General features: G+C 40.2%; 1 protein-coding gene across 2 annotated transcripts; it reads left to right on the top strand.

Annotated features, from left to right (window-relative positions):
• The first annotated feature begins 248 nt into the window (after positions 1-248).
• Positions 249-18,113, top strand: LOC117269566 (cytotoxic granule associated RNA binding protein TIA1-like). Of its 2 annotated transcripts, none has more exons than XM_033646669.2 (12): positions 249-455; positions 1,860-1,956; positions 3,719-3,817; positions 6,438-6,492; positions 9,688-9,775; positions 11,366-11,441; positions 11,600-11,705; positions 13,208-13,306; positions 13,400-13,484; positions 13,598-13,736; positions 13,878-14,029; positions 16,110-18,113. In XM_033646669.2, exons 1-12 carry the CDS (start codon positions 430-432, stop codon positions 16,246-16,248), a joined length of 1,161 nt encoding a protein of 386 aa, XP_033502560.1. In that variant the 5' UTR covers positions 249-429; the 3' UTR covers positions 16,249-18,113. The 2 variants fall into 2 exon arrangements, with proteins under 2 accessions (XP_033502560.1, XP_033502559.1); XM_033646668.2 differs by having other exon boundaries at positions 13,875-14,029.
• The last annotated feature ends 569 nt before the right edge of the window (positions 18,114-18,682 follow it).

Here is an 18,682-nt window from a genome sequence, read left to right as displayed (position 1 = left end):
CGGTGCAGAGGAGACAAAGACTGCTGTGATAAAGTACATGAACAAGAAAATAACAGGAGGTAATAAGAGAAAAGACAATAAAATCAGCTCACTTATCTGTCTTTAGAGCTTTTTATGGGTGTACGGCTTAATGGCCTGTAAGTATTGCCAATATTCTTTATGGAAAACAGAAAAAGAGGCTGACATTATTTTATAACATGCCTTGATGTTGCCGTTGGCTGAACTGCTGCGCATGCGAGTTTAGCGTCGGCCCCGGTTGCTCCGCCATCTTTGTCGGCTGCCCATTGTTCACTCTGGAGCTAACAGCGACTGTTTATCAGTTCATACTGCGCAGTAAAATAACCTGACAGTGTCACAGGCAGCTGCCCGCGACAGTCGTGGATTTGCTCTCAGGGTTGCGACTTGTTCTCGGCCAGCAAGTTAAACAGAATGGACGATGACCAACCCAAAACCCTGTAAGTGTGTGCGTGTGTCTGCGTTACAGTTAGCTAACCGGTTGTATCCGTCACGTAGCTAAGTTAGCATTCAGAAACAGCGTATTATCCACAGCGCACTCCACTCTCAAAACGTTAAGATTTGGACCTCAAGCTTAATTAAAAAATCCAACACTTGTATGCGAGTTAAATTTAGTACGACCCAATGATATCTTAAGACTTCGTAATGATCTAACATGATAAATTCGCCGCGGCCGTCAACGCTAGCTAGCTAACTAACGTTAAACATTAATTCCAGAAAAGGCTCAAATTAACGCGTCGGTTCACACTGCTCACCAAGTAAAATTAAAGTGTTCCTTAAATAAATGCAGTTTGGTGTGTGTTGTGTTTGCCGAATAAAGTAGTGACTTGCACATACAAGCCTCGTGTATCTGAGGCTGCTCTACATTGCAAGTAAATCTGACGATGAGCTGGAGAACATTGAAATGCCTGCTTTTCATATGGAGTTTGGTGTGCCATCACTTCCACAACGTATTTTAGCGAGGGGATCATTACAACACAGGCCTAGGAGCATATTTATGTGGATAGTTTTGTTACCGGTGACCTTAATTAGCCAATACTGATGTTAATTTGGATTTGTAAAGCGGTTATTTTTATTTCCTGGGTAGGATCAAGTTAAATCTATTTGTGTAAACCCAGCAGTGTTGTAAGACAATGGCAGGAGCCGAGATTTCAATGGCTGTCCTTAGTTGCACTCCATGTTTGGATTATTAAATGCAGACTACAGAATTATTTGCCATCAACAGCCTTGAGATTTTATTGTCTTGAGGTATTTGACTTTACTTAAATCTTCAGGTCGAGCGAAAATCTAATTATTGCTGGTATCTGTGTGTGTGTGTGTGTGTGTGTGTGTGTGTGTGTGTGTGTGTGTGTGTGTGGTTCTGGCATTTACACATACACCACTGTCTTAAAAGGATTCTTACAATGCTTTTGTTGGTGAATGTTGGAACCAAAAAACACGATAGGAAATGGAAGCAGCTTAACACTACTGTAATCAGGCAGGCAAAGCCAGTAATTGTTTAGAGGCAAACTCAGGTAAACTGATACAAACACAACATTTTGACAAATGAGGTGAGCTATTCTTAACTTTTCAAACAAAACACAAGAGAAGCAAACACCTCTATATCTAGTCATCTAGGTATGTGTGTAAACAAAAACAATCTACCAGCGCTGCATAAGTCTACCTCAGGATCGAGTTAATGTGCTGTTTACCTCCCAGACTTGATTTTCATATAATTATCACCATGTAATAGCTGGAGGTAAAGCTTGCCCTTTCTCCAGCGCCCACACAAGTTGTCAAATCACCATCACAAATGACATCACAAAACAGTAAAAACTGCTGTCTGTGTCTTCTGTCCATTGTAGGTATGTGGGGAATCTGTCCCGGGACGTGACAGAGGCACTCATTTTGGAGTTGTTTGGCCAGATTGGACCCTGCAAGAGCTGTAAAATGATAGTAGATGTGAGTTAATTTGTAATATTTTTCCCTCTTTGTTGCTGTTTGCCCTCTTGCCTGGAAAGATACTGGGGCTGCAACAGGCCCCTTTTGGCAGTACACTCCAAGGACGACTGTTGTAGTGTATGAGAGTTCATACATCAACACTTGGCTTCCCGACCTTGTGATCTGGTTAATTCACTTGCTCATCTCCTCATCCTATTGATTCGCAACTATTTTCCAGTGGTTAGTAGTGTTGTGGCCTCCCATTTTAAGACTTGTATAATAGCCACAGTGACTTTTAAGTCCAGCTGAAATTAAATTGCATATTTGTTGTGTATGTTTTCCTTTGCTCTGCTTTTAAGAGACACACCAACATGCAGAAACAGTGTGCCCATTGCCCACACTCTGGTCTCACAGTTAGCCTACAGTTAGCCTTGGTGGCTCTGCACAGCTCACTACCCGGGTCTGTTGGGAGCGAGCTAGTGACACTGCTCATTCGCAATTACTGTTGGTAATGCCATCCTGCCACCAGGTTGGCATGTTGCAGAAACATGCTGGCCACCTTGCAGTCTCCTCCCAGGCTCCAGTGAGCAAGCAGCTTCATTTTGAGCTGCAAACCCCCTTGAGCATAATTGTAATGGTGTTTATCGCTGAATGAGTGTTCCGGCTAGCTAGCTCCCACCTGACCCAGGTGGTGCGCATTGCAGTTAACTGAGGAGAAGCAGAATTAACCTCCAGACCAATATGTGTAACCAGTCAGAAATATTCTCAGTAGTTAACCAGGTGACCTCCCTAGTTATCACATTTTTCCTTTTTGCTTTGTGGAAAAAAAAGAAAGAATGAATCTTCAGAGCAAGCTGTGTACAATTAACATTAAACTTGCCTGTCATAGAACGACGAGGTTGAGGATGAACCATTTACGCATTAAGCATAAAAAGCAAAATGGTGGAGACAGATAACTTCACCTCATTTGCTAGCAGTGTTAGCCTATGAGGTTGTGAAGCCACCAGGGCAGAGAACAGATAACGAGATGTGTTGGTGGTGTCTGCACAGTGCAGAAAGGTAACCCTAACCCCTTCCTGCATCTTTGCTTGGGTGTTTATTTCAAATCCTATTTTTATGTTAGACTTTATTTTACACACAGTACAGGAATATCCTAACTAGTTTAATTTGAATACTTGAATATAGAAATCACTTAAAAGCCCATATTTAATATTTTTTTTGTTTCATGATAGTGCCCCCTAGTTTTTTATTAATTTGTCTGCATAGATGGAGACCTTATTTCGATACAGCTAATCAAGTCTTGCATAAAACAGTGATGTCAACACTGAACAACAACCCACATTAGCTTTCCTGCTAAAGTCTCCATTTTATCTAACTTACAGACATGAAATGAACACCCGTCTTGTTCTGCCCCTCACTGAGCCTAACTTTACTTTGAAGGCCAGACAACTAATAAACTCGTCAGCTGCAGCACATTAAGCAGCACGTAAACATTCCTGCAAATGTCACTTCTGTCTGGTTAGATGCTGCTGTGGTCCCTACTTTTTAATACCTCAACAACACACTGTCTGCCCATCACATGTAGGCAACAGCGCAAGTTTGCTTACTTTGTCTGTTGTTCTCTGCGGTGTAACACAGACACCAACAGTCCCTCCAGCCAGCTGAGACAAAAAGGAGCATTTCTCATATTTCCCCCAAGACCTTTTTCTTTCTTTATTTAATAAAAAAAAAAAAAAAAGGTCAAATACATTTTATTAATATTTGTGTTTCTTGTCCACTCCAGACAGCAGGTCATGATCCTTACTGCTTTGTGGAGTTCTATGAGCATAGACATGCCACTGCCACAATCGCAGCCATGAATGGTCGGAAAATACTGGGTAAGGTAAGCTATCATATCTCCTGGGTGAGTCAACAGTGGCGAGGCTGGGTGGGTAGGGTTGAAATGAAGTGGCTGGGAAAACCTGTTTCTTTTCATCTCACTACCCTCTTCCTGCTCCACTTCAACTTAATTTGTTTTATTCCCCGGTGCACATTAATCTTCTGTGCACAGTCTGAAATGACCGGGGTGGGAACACTAGACACTGATCTCTGTCATGTTACTGCTGTGAACAGTCAGAATCCTAAAAACAAAGAGTAACAGTGAGAGCTTTCGGTTTTGTCTGTAATTGTTTCCTTGGTTTCTTGCTTTCTCATGGTTTCAAACACAAGTCTGAAGATACTTCATCAGTGATTGCTATGGATTCAAAACTTGAAATTAAGGATACAAAGTACTCAATCAGTAAATTACTAAATGTTATGGCGTATTCTGCCTCTTTGTGTTTTCCCGTCACAGTTGTCGGTTTAGAAGGCTACAGTTATTTCTTAAATTCAGTGAAGGTCTTTACAAAACATTCAGACTGATGCACTTTATTAAATATTTACACCATTTGTGATTTGATTTAGACCCATGTTTATGTTTTGCACAAGCACTGAAGTCATTAATATTTAGTAACATTTATTTTTGCGATATCTGATATGTGCAACAATATAATTGAAGTTAATGCATACACAAAAAAGCTCTCTGTTTTTGCAGTGTTTTGCATTTTTAAAAAATCAACTCAAGCCATTGTTCATTGGACTGCAATGCCTGATTGTGTTCATTATTAATTAATCTTTTGGCGTATAAAATAGGGAAAAATCCCAAGTTGCCATATTCAGGGGTCTTGTTTAGTATGACCAGCATGACCAGTAACATTTAGTCTACCATTATATTAAACTATGTTAGCCAGCAAATATCCACACCGGAGAAGCTGGATCCAGCATTTTTTTGGTATTCATACTTAAAGGAATACTTCAACCACTTCACCATACTTCCTGTTGTTTAATGTGGTCCCCAAGCAATCAGTTAATCAATATGTTTGCCCTTTTCCAAGGAGGAAATATTTGTGTTTTCTTCACAAATTCAAGGTAACACAGCATGACTAATTGATATACAGATAGTCATTCTGTAGGTGAAGTACTCCTTTAACATTACATTTGACCACTTAGGTTATGAAAACACTTAAACACGCTATAATTAATTGGCTTTCCACATGTTGCGTGTTGTTGGTGTTAGGGTCAGTTGTCACCACACTGTTAATGACAAATCCTGAACAATATTAGATTTTTTTTTACAGGTTATATCATTATGACTCATTTCCACTGCATGGTTTAGCTTGACTCAACTTACTTTTGGTACCATGTACTTTCTCTGTTTTGTTTTCCACTGCGGATAGTACCCCCTCACTGTAGGTGGGATTCTCACCTAATTGCTATGGTGATGCTCCGTAAAACTGCTGTGACCTCATCTTCAACTTGACACTAGCTGGATCCTTTCACTGGCAACCAAACAGAGGAACGTCTGCATTTAGTCAGTTGTATGACGTAGTATATGGTGCAATTTTCTTTCAGGCTGACATTGAAAATAATTGTGGCTGCTTTTGACGATAGCGTGACAATTTAAAATGGCTGGTTGTGCAGGATGTCCTGTGTTGAGCAAAGGATTTCTGACCAATCATTGGTCTGCAGTGTTTTAACTCCACCTTTAGTATCGTCCAGCTTGCATGGAACCTTGACGGAGGTAGTTCCAAAAAAAGAACCAGGAACTATCCACAACATTTGCGAAAGGAAATCCAGAGAGGGGCTAATCGAGTTGATTAGAGTTGTGTGATACCATGTAGTGGAAATGCGGCAATGGATTACATCACAGACACACCTATTCAACTGATAACATCCATTGTGTATTTACAAGGTGTAAACAAACTGCTGTTTTTATTGTCACCTTATGCACCATGCTCTCTCTGTTTTGATTAAGATTTTTTAAGTGAGTTTGCCATCTGTTGATTGATTGATTTAACATGGCCCCGCTGTGTAATCATGCTACATGTAACATTCTTTGATCTACTTTGATTGATGCTCTTCTGTCCCCCTACATCTTTACTGCTATGTGTTCTTTTGCAAAGTTATTTCCACATAGAATCCACATAAGATCAACTTCAAGAGAAATACATTCAGTTGAAAATATTTTATCCTCAACAGGTATTGAAGGACCATTTGAGGAGTATAACAAGTTCGTAAAAATCACTTGTTTGTAAGTCCCTTGTTATTTGGACCTTACTTCCTACAGTTTTACTCCAAATTTTTACTAGACTGAGACTGAAATGTTCCTGATTATGAAGGTGAAATCTTGATATCCCTTTATATTCTCCACTGTATTTCACTGTTTTATTAATTAATGCAAAGGTATGTAAAATTAGATAATAACAATGGATAAAGCAATTTGTAGTGGTGGTTTAAGAACCCACGTGTGGCATACAGAGACCACCTTCTTAAAACAAGTTCTCAATCGCAAAATATAAAAGTAAAACTGGTGTGTGACAAAACCTCTAATCAAAGAAAAAGCACCTTCCTCTATTCTGCACATGTGCTTCACTACTCACCTTTTCTCCTCTTCCCCTCGCTCTCGGCATCTGTCTCTCTTGCAGGAGGTCAAGGTCAACTGGGCCACGACACCAACCAGCCAAAAGAAAGACACAAGCAGTAAGTAGTTTGTCAAGATAACACATTTCCTTCCTGGGAAAAGGTTTCATCTGTCATCATTCAAGGGGATTTGATGTAGAAATGCCATCATTCTCTCATCATACCATATACAGAGGAAAGAAATTGCTTTCTTACTTTCTTTTCTCACAATACATAAAAAAGTACCACTATATTCTTTCAAATAACAATAACAATAAGACGTATCTTTCCTCTCTTGCAAGGAGCACCTGTAACATAAATAATTTCCCCTCGGGGATCAATAAAGTATTTCTGATTCTGATTTAAGTGACAAGTTTCGAATGCATTGTACACCGAGAAAGACTGCTACATACAGTACAGGCCAAAAGTTTGGACACACCTTCTCATTCAATGCGTTTTCTTTATTTTCATGACTATTTACATTGTAGATTCTCACTGAAGGCATCAAAACTATGAATGAACACATGTGGAGTTATGTACTTAACAAAAAAAGGTGAAATAACTGAAAACATGTTTTATATTCTAGTTTCTTCAAAATAGCCACCCTTTGCTCTGATTACTGCTTTGCAAACTCTTGGCATTCTCTCGATGAGCTTCAAGAGGTAGTCACCTGAAATGGTTTTCCAACAGTCTTGAAGGAGTTCCCAGAGGTGTTTAGCACTTGTTGGCCCCTTTGCCTTCACTCTGCGGTCCAGCTCACCCCAAACCAGGTCATCTGCCGCAGCACTCCATCACTCTCCTTCTTGGTCAAATAGCCCTTACACAGCCTGGAGGTGTGTTTGGGGTCATTGTCCTGTTGAAAAATAAATGATGGTCCAACTAAACGCAAACCGGATGGGATGGCATGTCGCTGCAGGATGCTGTGGTAGCCATGCTGGTTCAGTGTGCCTTCAATTTTGAATAAATCCCCAACAGTGTCACCAGCAAAACACCCCCACACCATCACACCTCCTCCTCCATGCTTCACAGTGGGAACCAGGCATGTGGAATCCATCCGTTCACCTTTTCTGCATCTCACAAAGACACGGCGGTTGGAACCAAAGATCTCAAATTTGGACTCATCAGACCAAAGCACAGATTTCCACTGGTCTAATGTCCATTCCTTGTGTTTCTTGGCCCAAACAAATCTCTTCTGCTTGTTGCCTCTCCTTAGCAGTGGTTTCCTAGCAGCTATTTGACCATGAAGGCCTGATTTGCGCAGTCTCCTCTTAACAGTTGTTCTAGAGATGGGTCTGCTGCTAGAACTCTGTGTGGCATTCATCTGGTCTCTGATCTGAGCTGCTGTTAACTTGCGATTTCTGAGGCTGGTGACTCGGATGAACTTATCCTCAGAAGCAGAGGTGACTCTTGGTCTTCCTTTCCTGGGTCGGTCCTCATGTGTGCCAGTTTCGTTGTAGCGCTTGATGGTTTTTGCGACTCCACTTGGGGACACATTTAAAGTTTCTGCAATTTTCCGGACTGACTGACCTTCATTTCTTAAAGTAATGATGGCCACTCGTTTTTCTTTAGTTAGCTGATTGGTTCTTGCCATAATATGAATTTTAACAGTTGTCCAATAGGGCTGTCGGCTGTGTATTAACCTGACTTCTGCACAACACAACTGATGGTCCCAACCCCATTGATAAAGCAAGAAATTCCACTAATTAACCCTGATAAGGCACACCTGTGAAGTGGAAACCATTTCAGGTGACTACCTCTTGAAGCTCATGGAGAGAATGCCAAGAGTGTGCAAAGCAGTAATCAGAGCAAAGGGTGGCTATTTTGAAGAAACTAGAATATAAAACATGTTTTCAGTTATTTCACCTTTTTTTGTTAAGTACATAACTCCACATGTGTTCATTCATAGTTTTGATGCCTTCAGTGAGAATCTACAATGTAAATAGTCATGAAAATAAAGAAAACGCATTGAATGAGAAGGTGTGTCCAATCTTTTGGCCTGTACTGTACCTACAGCTTTCTCCATGTAACTACCTAATCTAATACCTTATTTCCACTGCATGCTTTGAGTGGACCTGACTCAACTCACTTTTGGTAGTAGGTCAGTTTCTCTATTTTGTTTTCCACTGCGGATAGTACCCCCTAAGTGGAGACTGGATTCTCCATTGATTAGAGCCGCACATTACTGTGCAGTGGAAATGTGGCATAACTGTATCACATGTGAACAGCCAGCGCGATCTTTGTGCATCGCTCATATTTACTAAATCTGTTTTTATCTTACTAAATAAAGTGTTTTGTGGTTTTTGGTAATGTTCATTCAACATTTAGAACAGATACAATTTAAAGAAATAAAATTTAAAAGAACAGAAGTGTTAGTATAATCAGTCAGTCAATTTATTTGTCACATGAAATCAAAAGCCTACAAAACCGCTAACAGCTGAAGTGAGTAACATTGATCATCTCATTATAGTGCAGTGTTCTGCTGGAAAACCTTGGGTCCTGGCATTCATGTATGCCACTTGACACCCACCACACACCCAATCACCGCTACAGACCAAGTGCACCCCCTCATGGCATCAGCACTCCCTGATGGCAGTGGCCCCGCCAGCAGAACAATGTGCCATGCCACATCGCACCTGGCCCTCAAATTAGCCAGATCCAAATCTGCTTGAGCATCCGTGGGACGTGCCAATACAGCACCTCGCAACCCATAGGACTCAAAGGATCCGTTGCCAACGCCCTGGTGCCAGACACCACAGGACATCCCCAGAGGTCCTGTGTCCATATCTGGACAGGTCAGAGCCAAGTCTGATCCAAGGAGGCCTGACCCTGGATTGGGGTACCTCTGGGGTACTGGCACTGCCCACAAATGCTAGGTCAGATTGGGATCTGTGGAATTTGGACTAGGTTGATGCCTTGAGCTCTTTGTCATGTTCCTCGGGTCATTCCTGAACATTTTTTGTGGTTTAGCATGGTGCATTGCATGCTGGGGGGCACTGCCATCAGGGATGGGCACTGCCATCAGGGATTGCCGCTGCCATGACGGGGTGTGCTTGGTCTGCAGTGGCGTTTGAGTGGGTGGCACATATTAAGTGGCATCTACATTAGTAACACTACTGAAGGTTTCCAAGGAGAGCATTGCATTGTAACAAGATGATCATTGTTAGTTCCTTCACCTGTCGGTGGTTTTAATGTTTTGGCTGATTGGTGTATATCACACCAGCTTTATGGTTGCTGTGTTCAATTGTTTTTCTGTCATCCACGTTGTGTTTTTTTTAGGTCACTTCCATGTTTTTGTTGGAGATCTAAGTCCTGAAATCACCACAGATGACATAAAAGCAGCTTTTGCTCCATTTGGGAAAATATCGTAAGTATATTCTCATCATCATTATCAGTCTGAGTAATTCTATATTTAATTATATTATGTTTTATTTGATTCTGTATTGCCCATTGAGATCACACAGGCTGCATCATTAGTGTCTTTTTAATCCCTTTTTAAAACTTTATTTTGTAGTAAAGTGTATATGAATATTTAATATGTTGCTGGGTTTTATCACCCCGGTGTTTTATGATCCTTGTGTTGGTTTTATCTGCTGTTTTGCTGTAAAACAGTTTATAACCTTGTTAAATATAGTTCTATACAGATCACTTTTATTATTACATGCTGTTATTTTTTAAAATGTTAACAAATCCCAGGATTTGTGTCCCCAATATTGTCTTAAGCTGTCAGCCCTAAGCCCACTGGTTTCTGCTGAAGGCATAAACAGATCACAAGTATACAGCTTTAAACCTTGAAAGGCTCAGTAATTTAATTAAAACTGCTGGACGCTGTAGTTTTCAACTCCTGCTACTCTAATAATAGTAAATAGTACATTTATTGAGGACTATTTTCAGCAGTCCATTAATTGGACATTTGGAGCGCCAGTGTGAATTTTGGGAAGCAGGACAGTGTATGTGGGATTGAGTCAAAATAAACTACAGTGTGTATGTGTGTGTTCATGGTAATAAAGAACATGTCATGAAAACATACTAAAAGTTATCATAACAAATGCCACAATGCAGTATATGTGTACACCAAACCCAACTTAAAACTGATCTAGTTAGTCCCACAGCCTGGGGTGGCCTTTTGTTATTGATTTTAATTAGGGTGAAATGTTTTGCTACTTACTTTTGCATTGCTGAGCACCTTGCATTTTTATAGGGGTGCCCTGAATGCCCCGAGTTTTTTTTACTTTTATCCAATTGGGGTGAGTCTTCGGTGATGGTGATGTCAAGCGATAGCATATGGTTTGTGTTAAGCTAACGTTAGCTCATTTTCAGTGTCGCCCTAGGCAAGCTGCAAGACATATCTGAGCAAATTGTTGCCTCAGCTGCTTTTTTATGTTTTTATCAACCATAATTAGGCCCGACATTTAACAGCAGATTGTCAAACTGTCCCTGACTCATCCTAAAATAAGCCTTAAACTGAACATAATCCTGGCGAAGCTTCTGGATCAGCTGATGATACTCCATGGGCTTTCTCCTCTTCTGAGGGTCTCATATACTGGACCTCCGTTTTTCTGTGACCAGTGTACTATTTAGGAACAGCCTGTCAATCAGAGCCAGTGAAGGGTCCTCTGCCTGTCCATTGTTAATGCTGATTTAAGGTACAGATCGGTGAGTTTACATCACAGCAAAAAAGCAGATAAGATAAGGACAGGTAATTCAGTGGCTGCCTAGCAACAATAATAATAAAAAAAAAAATAAAAAGACACAGCAAGCTACAAAAAGCACACTCTGATTTAAGCAGGCTTCCAAAAAAAAAAGGCGGTGCGTCTCTGCAAAATACACTTTGTCTGATTGGGGCTTTAAACAGCAACTTAATGAAACCTTATTATTGAGTTATATTGTTAATTCTGTCATGAATTTAATAAAATCGTGAACTGAATTTGTTGACTGACTGTGTATTTGTCCACAGGGACTGTCGAGTGGTGAAAGACATGGCCACAGGTAAATCTAAAGGCTATGGCTTTGTCTCCTTCTTCAACAAATGGGTAAGTTTGCCAGTAATGCCTATGTGTTAGAGGACTGAGAAAACATTAGCAGGTTCTGATTGCTGACTCAGTTGAAGCTCAGGGTTTACATATAGTGGGATGTTTTGTGTTTGGTGTTGGTGACTCAGGAGTTTGCATGTTTCTGCCTGTATAATCAGGATGCAGAGAACGCCATACAGCAGATGGGAGGACAGTGGTTGGGAGGAAGGCAGATCAGGACCAACTGGGCCACAAGGAAGCCTGCTCCTAAAAATACAAATGAGAGTAAGTTCATAGAGATTAGAGGCCAATGCTACCTTGCTTTGCAAAGGCTTTCCATGACACCTACGATATTTCCTGGGGCACCTGATAACATAAAAGGACAGAAGTTTGTTACCTTCTACAATTGAGAATCTCACACGACCAAAAAACACTTAAAGGGCCCTATTTAGATGGTCTAAAGCGGACGGCAGAGGGCGCATAATCCATGTCGCAAGTGTCATTGCTATTTAGATGCAGGCGCAGTTGTCATTTTCACGCCCTGCACCCTCGTCGTCTAACTAGCAAATGAACTTGCGCTTCTCTGGGTGTGTTGGTCTAAAAATGAGGAGTGGTCAGGCGCAGTCATGGCACGTTGCTAGTTAGATGACGTAAAAAGCAAATGCACCAGTGACCAACAAAAACCTGGTCTAAAGTCAACACCGCAGTATTTCGCTGTTAAACAAGTTAGTAATATACGTCTCTAGGCGGGTGCACAACACATGTGCACTCTGCTCAGACACACACGGAGCAGCCACACATATGCAAAAGATAACAAATAAAAATATGATTACAATGTGAAAGGTTATTATTGTTCACATTAAAATATTTATCAGAAACCCATCTTAATGGTCAGTCATTAATCAGAATGATCTAATCGCAGTAATAATGATCATCATAATCTATAATAATGACAAATGAAATTGTGAAATTATCTGACCAATCAATCATTTTTTTGATTGAAAACCAAAGCCCACACATTGCATTGAGTGTAGAGAGGACACACATGCAAATAAGAGGCAGAACACAGCTCTAGGAAACATGTGAAAACAATTAACAAACGTGGGTGGGGGAGAAAATGCTGAACAGGTCCTAGCTGCAGGATCAGCACCTTGGGGAGCTCCACGGCAGTCCTGACCGCTGTGCTCTGTTATATGATGAAAACAGGTTTGGATAATATTCCACAGATATTTAGTTAGATCTTTCTTGTATTAGTGATCCCACGCCTGCTTTACCTCGGGGAGCTTGGGTGCCTGTCTGCTGTCCCCGTAGATCTGGTTCTGACGGGCCTTCACCTCCTGCACAAGGAGATCCGTCTCCTCAGCTGTAAAATGCTCACTCTTTGCAGTTGTTAGGTCCGCCATCTAACTAGCTCTCCGCCATGGGCTCCAATTGCGCCTCTTTTAAAGGGAATGAGAGGTGACACTCTGATTGGCTTATTGAATGATACGCCCAAAACACACCCATGACTAATTCACAGAGTAAGTCCAACCCTTTTAGACTCTCCGCCATGGCGCGCAGTCTAAAAACGCACTGTCTAACTTGCAAGTGACTGGGACACGCCCATGCGCCACACGCCTGGCGCTTCGCGTTTTAGACCATCTAAATAGGGCCCAATAAGTCAAACCTTAGATGCAAAAAGAATTAAACCTATGTATTTGTTTTTTAATTCAGCACACATGTATTATAAGAGAAACATTTTTGAGAGAAGACAACAAATTAAATAAACTGCCCTAACTTTTCTTTAGCAACCAGTACCAAGCAGCTGTCTTTTGATGAGGTGGTCAACCAGTCCAGCCCCAGCAACTGCACCGTCTATTGCGGAGGAGTCACCACAGGTCTCACAGGTGAGTCGCAGTTTGTCAGTAAGATTAAGTTGCAGGTTTAGAGGCACTACTTGCACATGGAATATCAACTCTTCATTTTATCTTTGTTTTTAGAGCAAATTATGAGACAGACCTTCTCACCTTTTGGCCAAATAATGGAAATTCGTGTTTTCCCGGACAAAGGCTACTCATTCGTGAGGTAAGCTCTCTTTCAGATTGACCTGTCAGACATTTATTGGATGCATTGAAGGTTTAACTCTTAAATGGTTTTAAGACTTGATACTCAACAGTCTACCTCTTTTCTGTGTGCAGATTCAACTCTCATGAAGCAGCAGCTCATGCCATTGTGTCTGTCAATGGTACATCCATAGAGGGCTATGTTGTTAAGTGTTACTGGGGCAAAGAAACGACAGACATGGTTAGCCCCATACAGCAGGTACAGATGCCTCAGGTAAGCACCAAGATTATCCCCAACACAACTTTATAATCATCACCCAGACATTAAATTAAGTCCCTGCTGGCCTGCTACAGTCTTTAACTGTGGTGCAACATGATACTCTGCCTCTTAAAATATTATTCTGTATGTCAGCAGAACACAGTGAGCTTCGCAGCGCAGCCCTACTCTCAGTGGGGTCAGTGGTACGGCAACACAGCTGCACAGCAGATTGGTCAGTATGTACCCAATGGATGGCAGGTGCCGAGCTATGGAGTCTATGGACAGACCTGGGATCAGCAGGGCTACAAGTGAGTACCAGAAATGACTCGGGGGTCAAGGGAGCAGCTTGAGAGTGAAGGTACTTTCCCCTCCCTGAACCTGTTTGCCTCAGTTCTGCCAGTTGCTGTTACCACGGCAATACTAAATGGGCCTTGTGGGGTTGTATCATGCTTTAATTATGTTCCCCATAGTTGCCATGTTTACGTTGTCTCACTGGCTTTGTGATATAAGCAATAGTGTTGAGTTTACTATCTGAACATGGGACTATTTTGTGCGCCCGACGTATTCATTTACAATATTTATTTACGATGGTGAGCAGAAGTTTACAGTGGAAATGGCTTTGCTAGGTTTGTGTTAGTGTAAAAGGTGACAATAACTGAACCTTTTTTCAGCAAGTTTCAAGTCCACTCTTGACAATCTACTACCGTCAGAAACTCACAGCTTTAAAGGCTGCAGACATAGCTGAAGTGTAATTCCAGCTTTTTTCAAATGTCCATTGATGGAGGAATTATTCAGATCTTTTACTTGGGTAATAGCAGCAATATTTCAGTGTAAAAATACTATTAAAAGTCCTGCATTTAAAATCTTAAGTAAATTATTAGCATAAAAATGGCCCATTTCAGAATCACATATTTTATCACTGGATTATTCTCATTGATAATACATTAATGTGTTCGTCAGTTTAATGTTGCAGCTGATAACAGTGGAGAAAAATTTAATCACTCTATATACTGCTGATGAGCTTGATCTATAATAACATATCATAATTAATCAGTTGATTTATACTTTGTATTCAGTTTGAATTTCAGGGTGTAGGTCCTTGAAACATCTTAAAATGTCTTAAATTCAATTTTACAATAATTAGGCCTCAATGTTGAATTGTCTTTTATTTCAGTTTATGAGGTCTTAACTGCCCCACACATCTAATTTTATTTCTCCAACTTTGAATTTCTTTTTGTCAAAACGAGTCAAGTTCTCCTCCTTTTACTTGATACTTTCACTCAACCTGTTGGCAAAATGTAGAGAAAACTGACACTTCAACCTCTAACCACATTCCTACATAAAACCTCCCTCTGCATTGGACCACATGACATTTATACTTACCTGCAATGTAAGTTTGTCCAAAAAGTTTAGAATTTGGTAAAGAGGGGGAAAAAAAATAAATAAATAAATAAAAAATAAAATATATATATATATATATCTTGAGAAGATCTTAAAAATCATTACATTTTGGGGAGACCTCCAGCTTGACTGGTCCCAGCTTGCGGTCCTTTGCTTTGTGTCATTTCCCTTTCTCTCCACTCCCTTTCTCATGCCTTCCTGTAATAAAGGCAAAAAGCCCGAAAATTGTAATAATAATTTAAAAAACAACAACATTGAATTTAAATGTCATACATGATACTTGTAGACACCCTGAATTTGAAAAGTAACTAAATACTGTATATCAAATAAATACTGTGGATAAAAAAATACAGTAATTGCCATCAAAGTATAAAGAAGCTTAACATGGAAATACTCAAGTAAAGTACAAGTATATCAAAACTGCACTTTAGTGCAGTACTTGAATAAATGTATTAAGTTGCTCTCCACCACTGCAAATGTCTCATATCAGGATAAAGTCCAAATGCAAGCTAATAACTTTCACTGATGCTTAGCCACATATTTGCGTCGATATTGGGCTGGTCAAATCTGTCCTAAATCTATCTTGGTATTTCTAGACTACATGCAGATCAGCCTCAGTTCAGTCCAGAGGGTGGCAGTAATTCACCTGAGGCTGTTTGATAATGGCCAGAAATGCCAGAAGAAGTGTCCAGTTTTACAGCTTAGGAAGTTAGCTTAAAAACTATTCACAAACATGGAAGAATTTTATTGATAAACTTTGATTGCAACAGGTTGAAACTGCCACACATATTAAATGCGCAATCATGGAAAACCTGGAGAAGTCTTGGAATTTTGTTGTGTAATGACATTGTTACAGTAATCTTCCGTGGATGATCTTCTGCGTAGTGTATGTAAAATCTGTGAATTTATTTTCTTTAGCTGATGAAGTAATGTACCTCTAATGTGTGTCAGCATTTGTGTGACTATTGTTTCTTTATGCTGTTACAGTCATTTACATGCTGGTGCCGGTTGGACAGGTGTGGGCGCTGTGAGCAACGGGGGCATGGTGGAGCCCGGGCAGGGAGTCAACGGGACGGTGCTAACCAACCAGGCTGGCATGAGCACTGCTGGCTACCACACCCACTGATCACTGATCACAGTAGCCCTCTCTAAAGCGTCTGAGGCCACAAGGATGATACTCTGCTGGGGAAAGGAGTGCATTAGATGTGCTCTCTCTGCCACCACACAAAGTAATTCTGTTAGAGAGGCTGGTACGCCATTTTATCAACCTTTACCAGCCCATAACTTCACCCACTGCCCAAATCTGCAAGTGTAAAGAAAACAATCCACTCCAGAACACTTAAACACTGTTAATACAGCTAGTTGCTAACGCACCTTAGCATTCCTGGGCCCATTTTATTGTTTGGCGTATTTTTGTAATGCCTGCAGATAACTGGCCAAAATGTAAATTATACAACCGTGTCAAGATATTTCTAGCACAGCCACATTTTAGTTTAAAAGAAAGATCAGCTTATTATAGTGAAACACAGTTTGTTTTCAGCCCATCAGAGCCAAAGAGCAAGGGCAGAATTTTATACCAATGTTTAACAATCATACAGGGAGAAGAGAACTTTGACACAGGAAGCACTCAGTAGTCCATAGTAATGCAGTGTTTTAAGTAGGGGGTGTGGTTTTTATTTCGTCCTCAGTTGGAACCTCCCACTCTCACTGCTGGTCTGTCCACCTGTTACTGAAGTGAAAAACAAGTCCAAGCAAGTTCTCAGGGTGTTGGCAAGTCATTCTGTGAAATGTAGGAAATCACTGAGTAGAACAAGTAGGCAGGTTGAGGGACAGTGGAAACCACAAAACAAGTCAAATTCAGCGCTCCTACACTTTCATCTCCCGAGACGGACTGAACAGACTGAAGAGAATCCAGTCTGCGGATGAGAAATGTTTGTGTGTGCTTGCGTGTGTGCATGAACTGATGCTTTTACACACAAGAACAATGTCCAGTTCATCTTCCCCTGAAACAGAAAGGACTACGCCATCTTTTTTTGTTGTTGTTGTTGTTGCAGAAAATAGTGTCATTTTCTTTCTTCTTTTCTGTTTTGTTTGGAGCAACTTTAAAATGCTGACATTGTATAAAGAGCTTATGCCTTTTTTGTGTTTCATTTCGGGACTGTCTTATAAAGAAATGTTGCAGTGACACCATCGAAATCATGAGACACATGAGACCGTTTGTTTGTTTGTAGAACATTAAGTGGCTGTCAACTGTCAACTTTATTTTTTAAATTAGATTTTCAATATCTCAAATAAACCAATTGCAGGGATTACTGCCACTCTTATCTTACTTATAGGCAGACAAATATTGCACAAATACTTAAGGTTATCTTTTCACAAAATTTGAAATACTAGGGTTTTTTTTTTTATGTTTTTGCATTCCACTTTCTTTTGTCTGTTTTTATGTAAATAACCAAACAGTCTGTTCAATTGTACTGAATCTGTATAAAGACATCATGTTGATCAAGGAAGCGAGCTTACTCCTGGTTCGGATAATGGACTCCAGAAACAGCTGTTTGACAGTAGCATCCCTGTCCAGTGCTGGTCTGTGTACAGTATAGACAGTGCAACATTTGATTCTTCCAGAGGCTCAGACAACAAGCTGCATTGCCATGCAATGCAAAAGCCTTTCGATTGACAAGTAATACATCATTTAAGTTATTCTGTCTTAAACCTAAATAACAATTGTTTTTATAGCTTCAGAAAGAACCTTATAAGGATCAGATTTTTGCACTGTGGCCACCATCATTTTTAATATAGTTGAAAAATCCATTGTGTTGCCTTATTATTATCAGTGAGTTACTTTTTAATTTAACCAAAAAATCATCCAAGAGTAGGCGGTGCCTAAGAATGTTTCAACCTATGTTTTGGCAAGGGAAGTTCTGTTAATGCTTCAGTAACATGGTTTGAGTTTTTGCTTTGTCCCATTAAAATGCTGATGCTTAAAACAGCTCCCAGTTACACTGTTTGCATCTTATCTTTAAACCCAGGTGGAAGGTGTCATGCAGAGAATGGAGGGCTGGACAAAAATGCATCTGTTGTGGTTGACTTTTACTTACAGCACATCACTGTAGAGGCAGAAGTGTCCCAGGCATGCAAAATATATTCACAATGTGTAGACTTTGTTTTTAATTTTGACTGCCATGTGTATTTTTAATTTTGAGGTGAACTGTCCCTTGAATAATAAACCTGGTATTTCATTTACAGTATTGAGTATAGGGCGGCAACTAGCCTGTATTTTCGTTGATTAATCTGCTAATTGTATAGATCAACCAATCAGTTCAGTCTGGATGTTTTTGTTTTGTCTGGCCAAAAGTCCAAAACTTAAAAATATTCAGTTGTATAAAATGCATGACAAAAAAAGGCAGCAAATCTTCACATTTGAGAAACTGAACCAAAGAGCTTTAACATTATTTTGCTTTTTAGTTTAACACTTGATGAACACTGTTTGCTGATTCCAGGATATTTATCCTCATTTTTAAATTTGAAAGAAGATTTAAAAGAAATTGAGGATTCAGTAC

This window comes from Epinephelus lanceolatus, chromosome 19 (genome assembly GCF_041903045.1).
Source record: "Epinephelus lanceolatus isolate andai-2023 chromosome 19, ASM4190304v1, whole genome shotgun sequence".
Classification (NCBI taxonomy): Eukaryota; Metazoa; Chordata; class Actinopteri; order Perciformes; family Serranidae; genus Epinephelus; species Epinephelus lanceolatus.
Note: the sequence above shows the minus strand (reverse complement) of the source record. Positions and strands in the feature narration are given on the sequence as shown.

What these genes read in the sequence shown, in the direction of transcription:
- LOC117269566 (XM_033646668.2), top strand. Translation starts at nt 430, where the DNA reads ATGGACGATGACCAACCCAAAACCCT. An exon ending in GTCGGAAAATACTGGGTAAG is followed by an intron (nt 3,818 to 6,437) that starts GTAAGCTATCAT and finishes TCTCTCTTGCAG; the next exon opens with GAGGTCAAGGTCAACTGGGC. An exon ending in TCCTAAAAATACAAATGAGA is followed by an intron (nt 11,706 to 13,207) that starts GTAAGTTCATAG and finishes ACTTTTCTTTAG; the next exon opens with CAACCAGTACCAAGCAGCTG.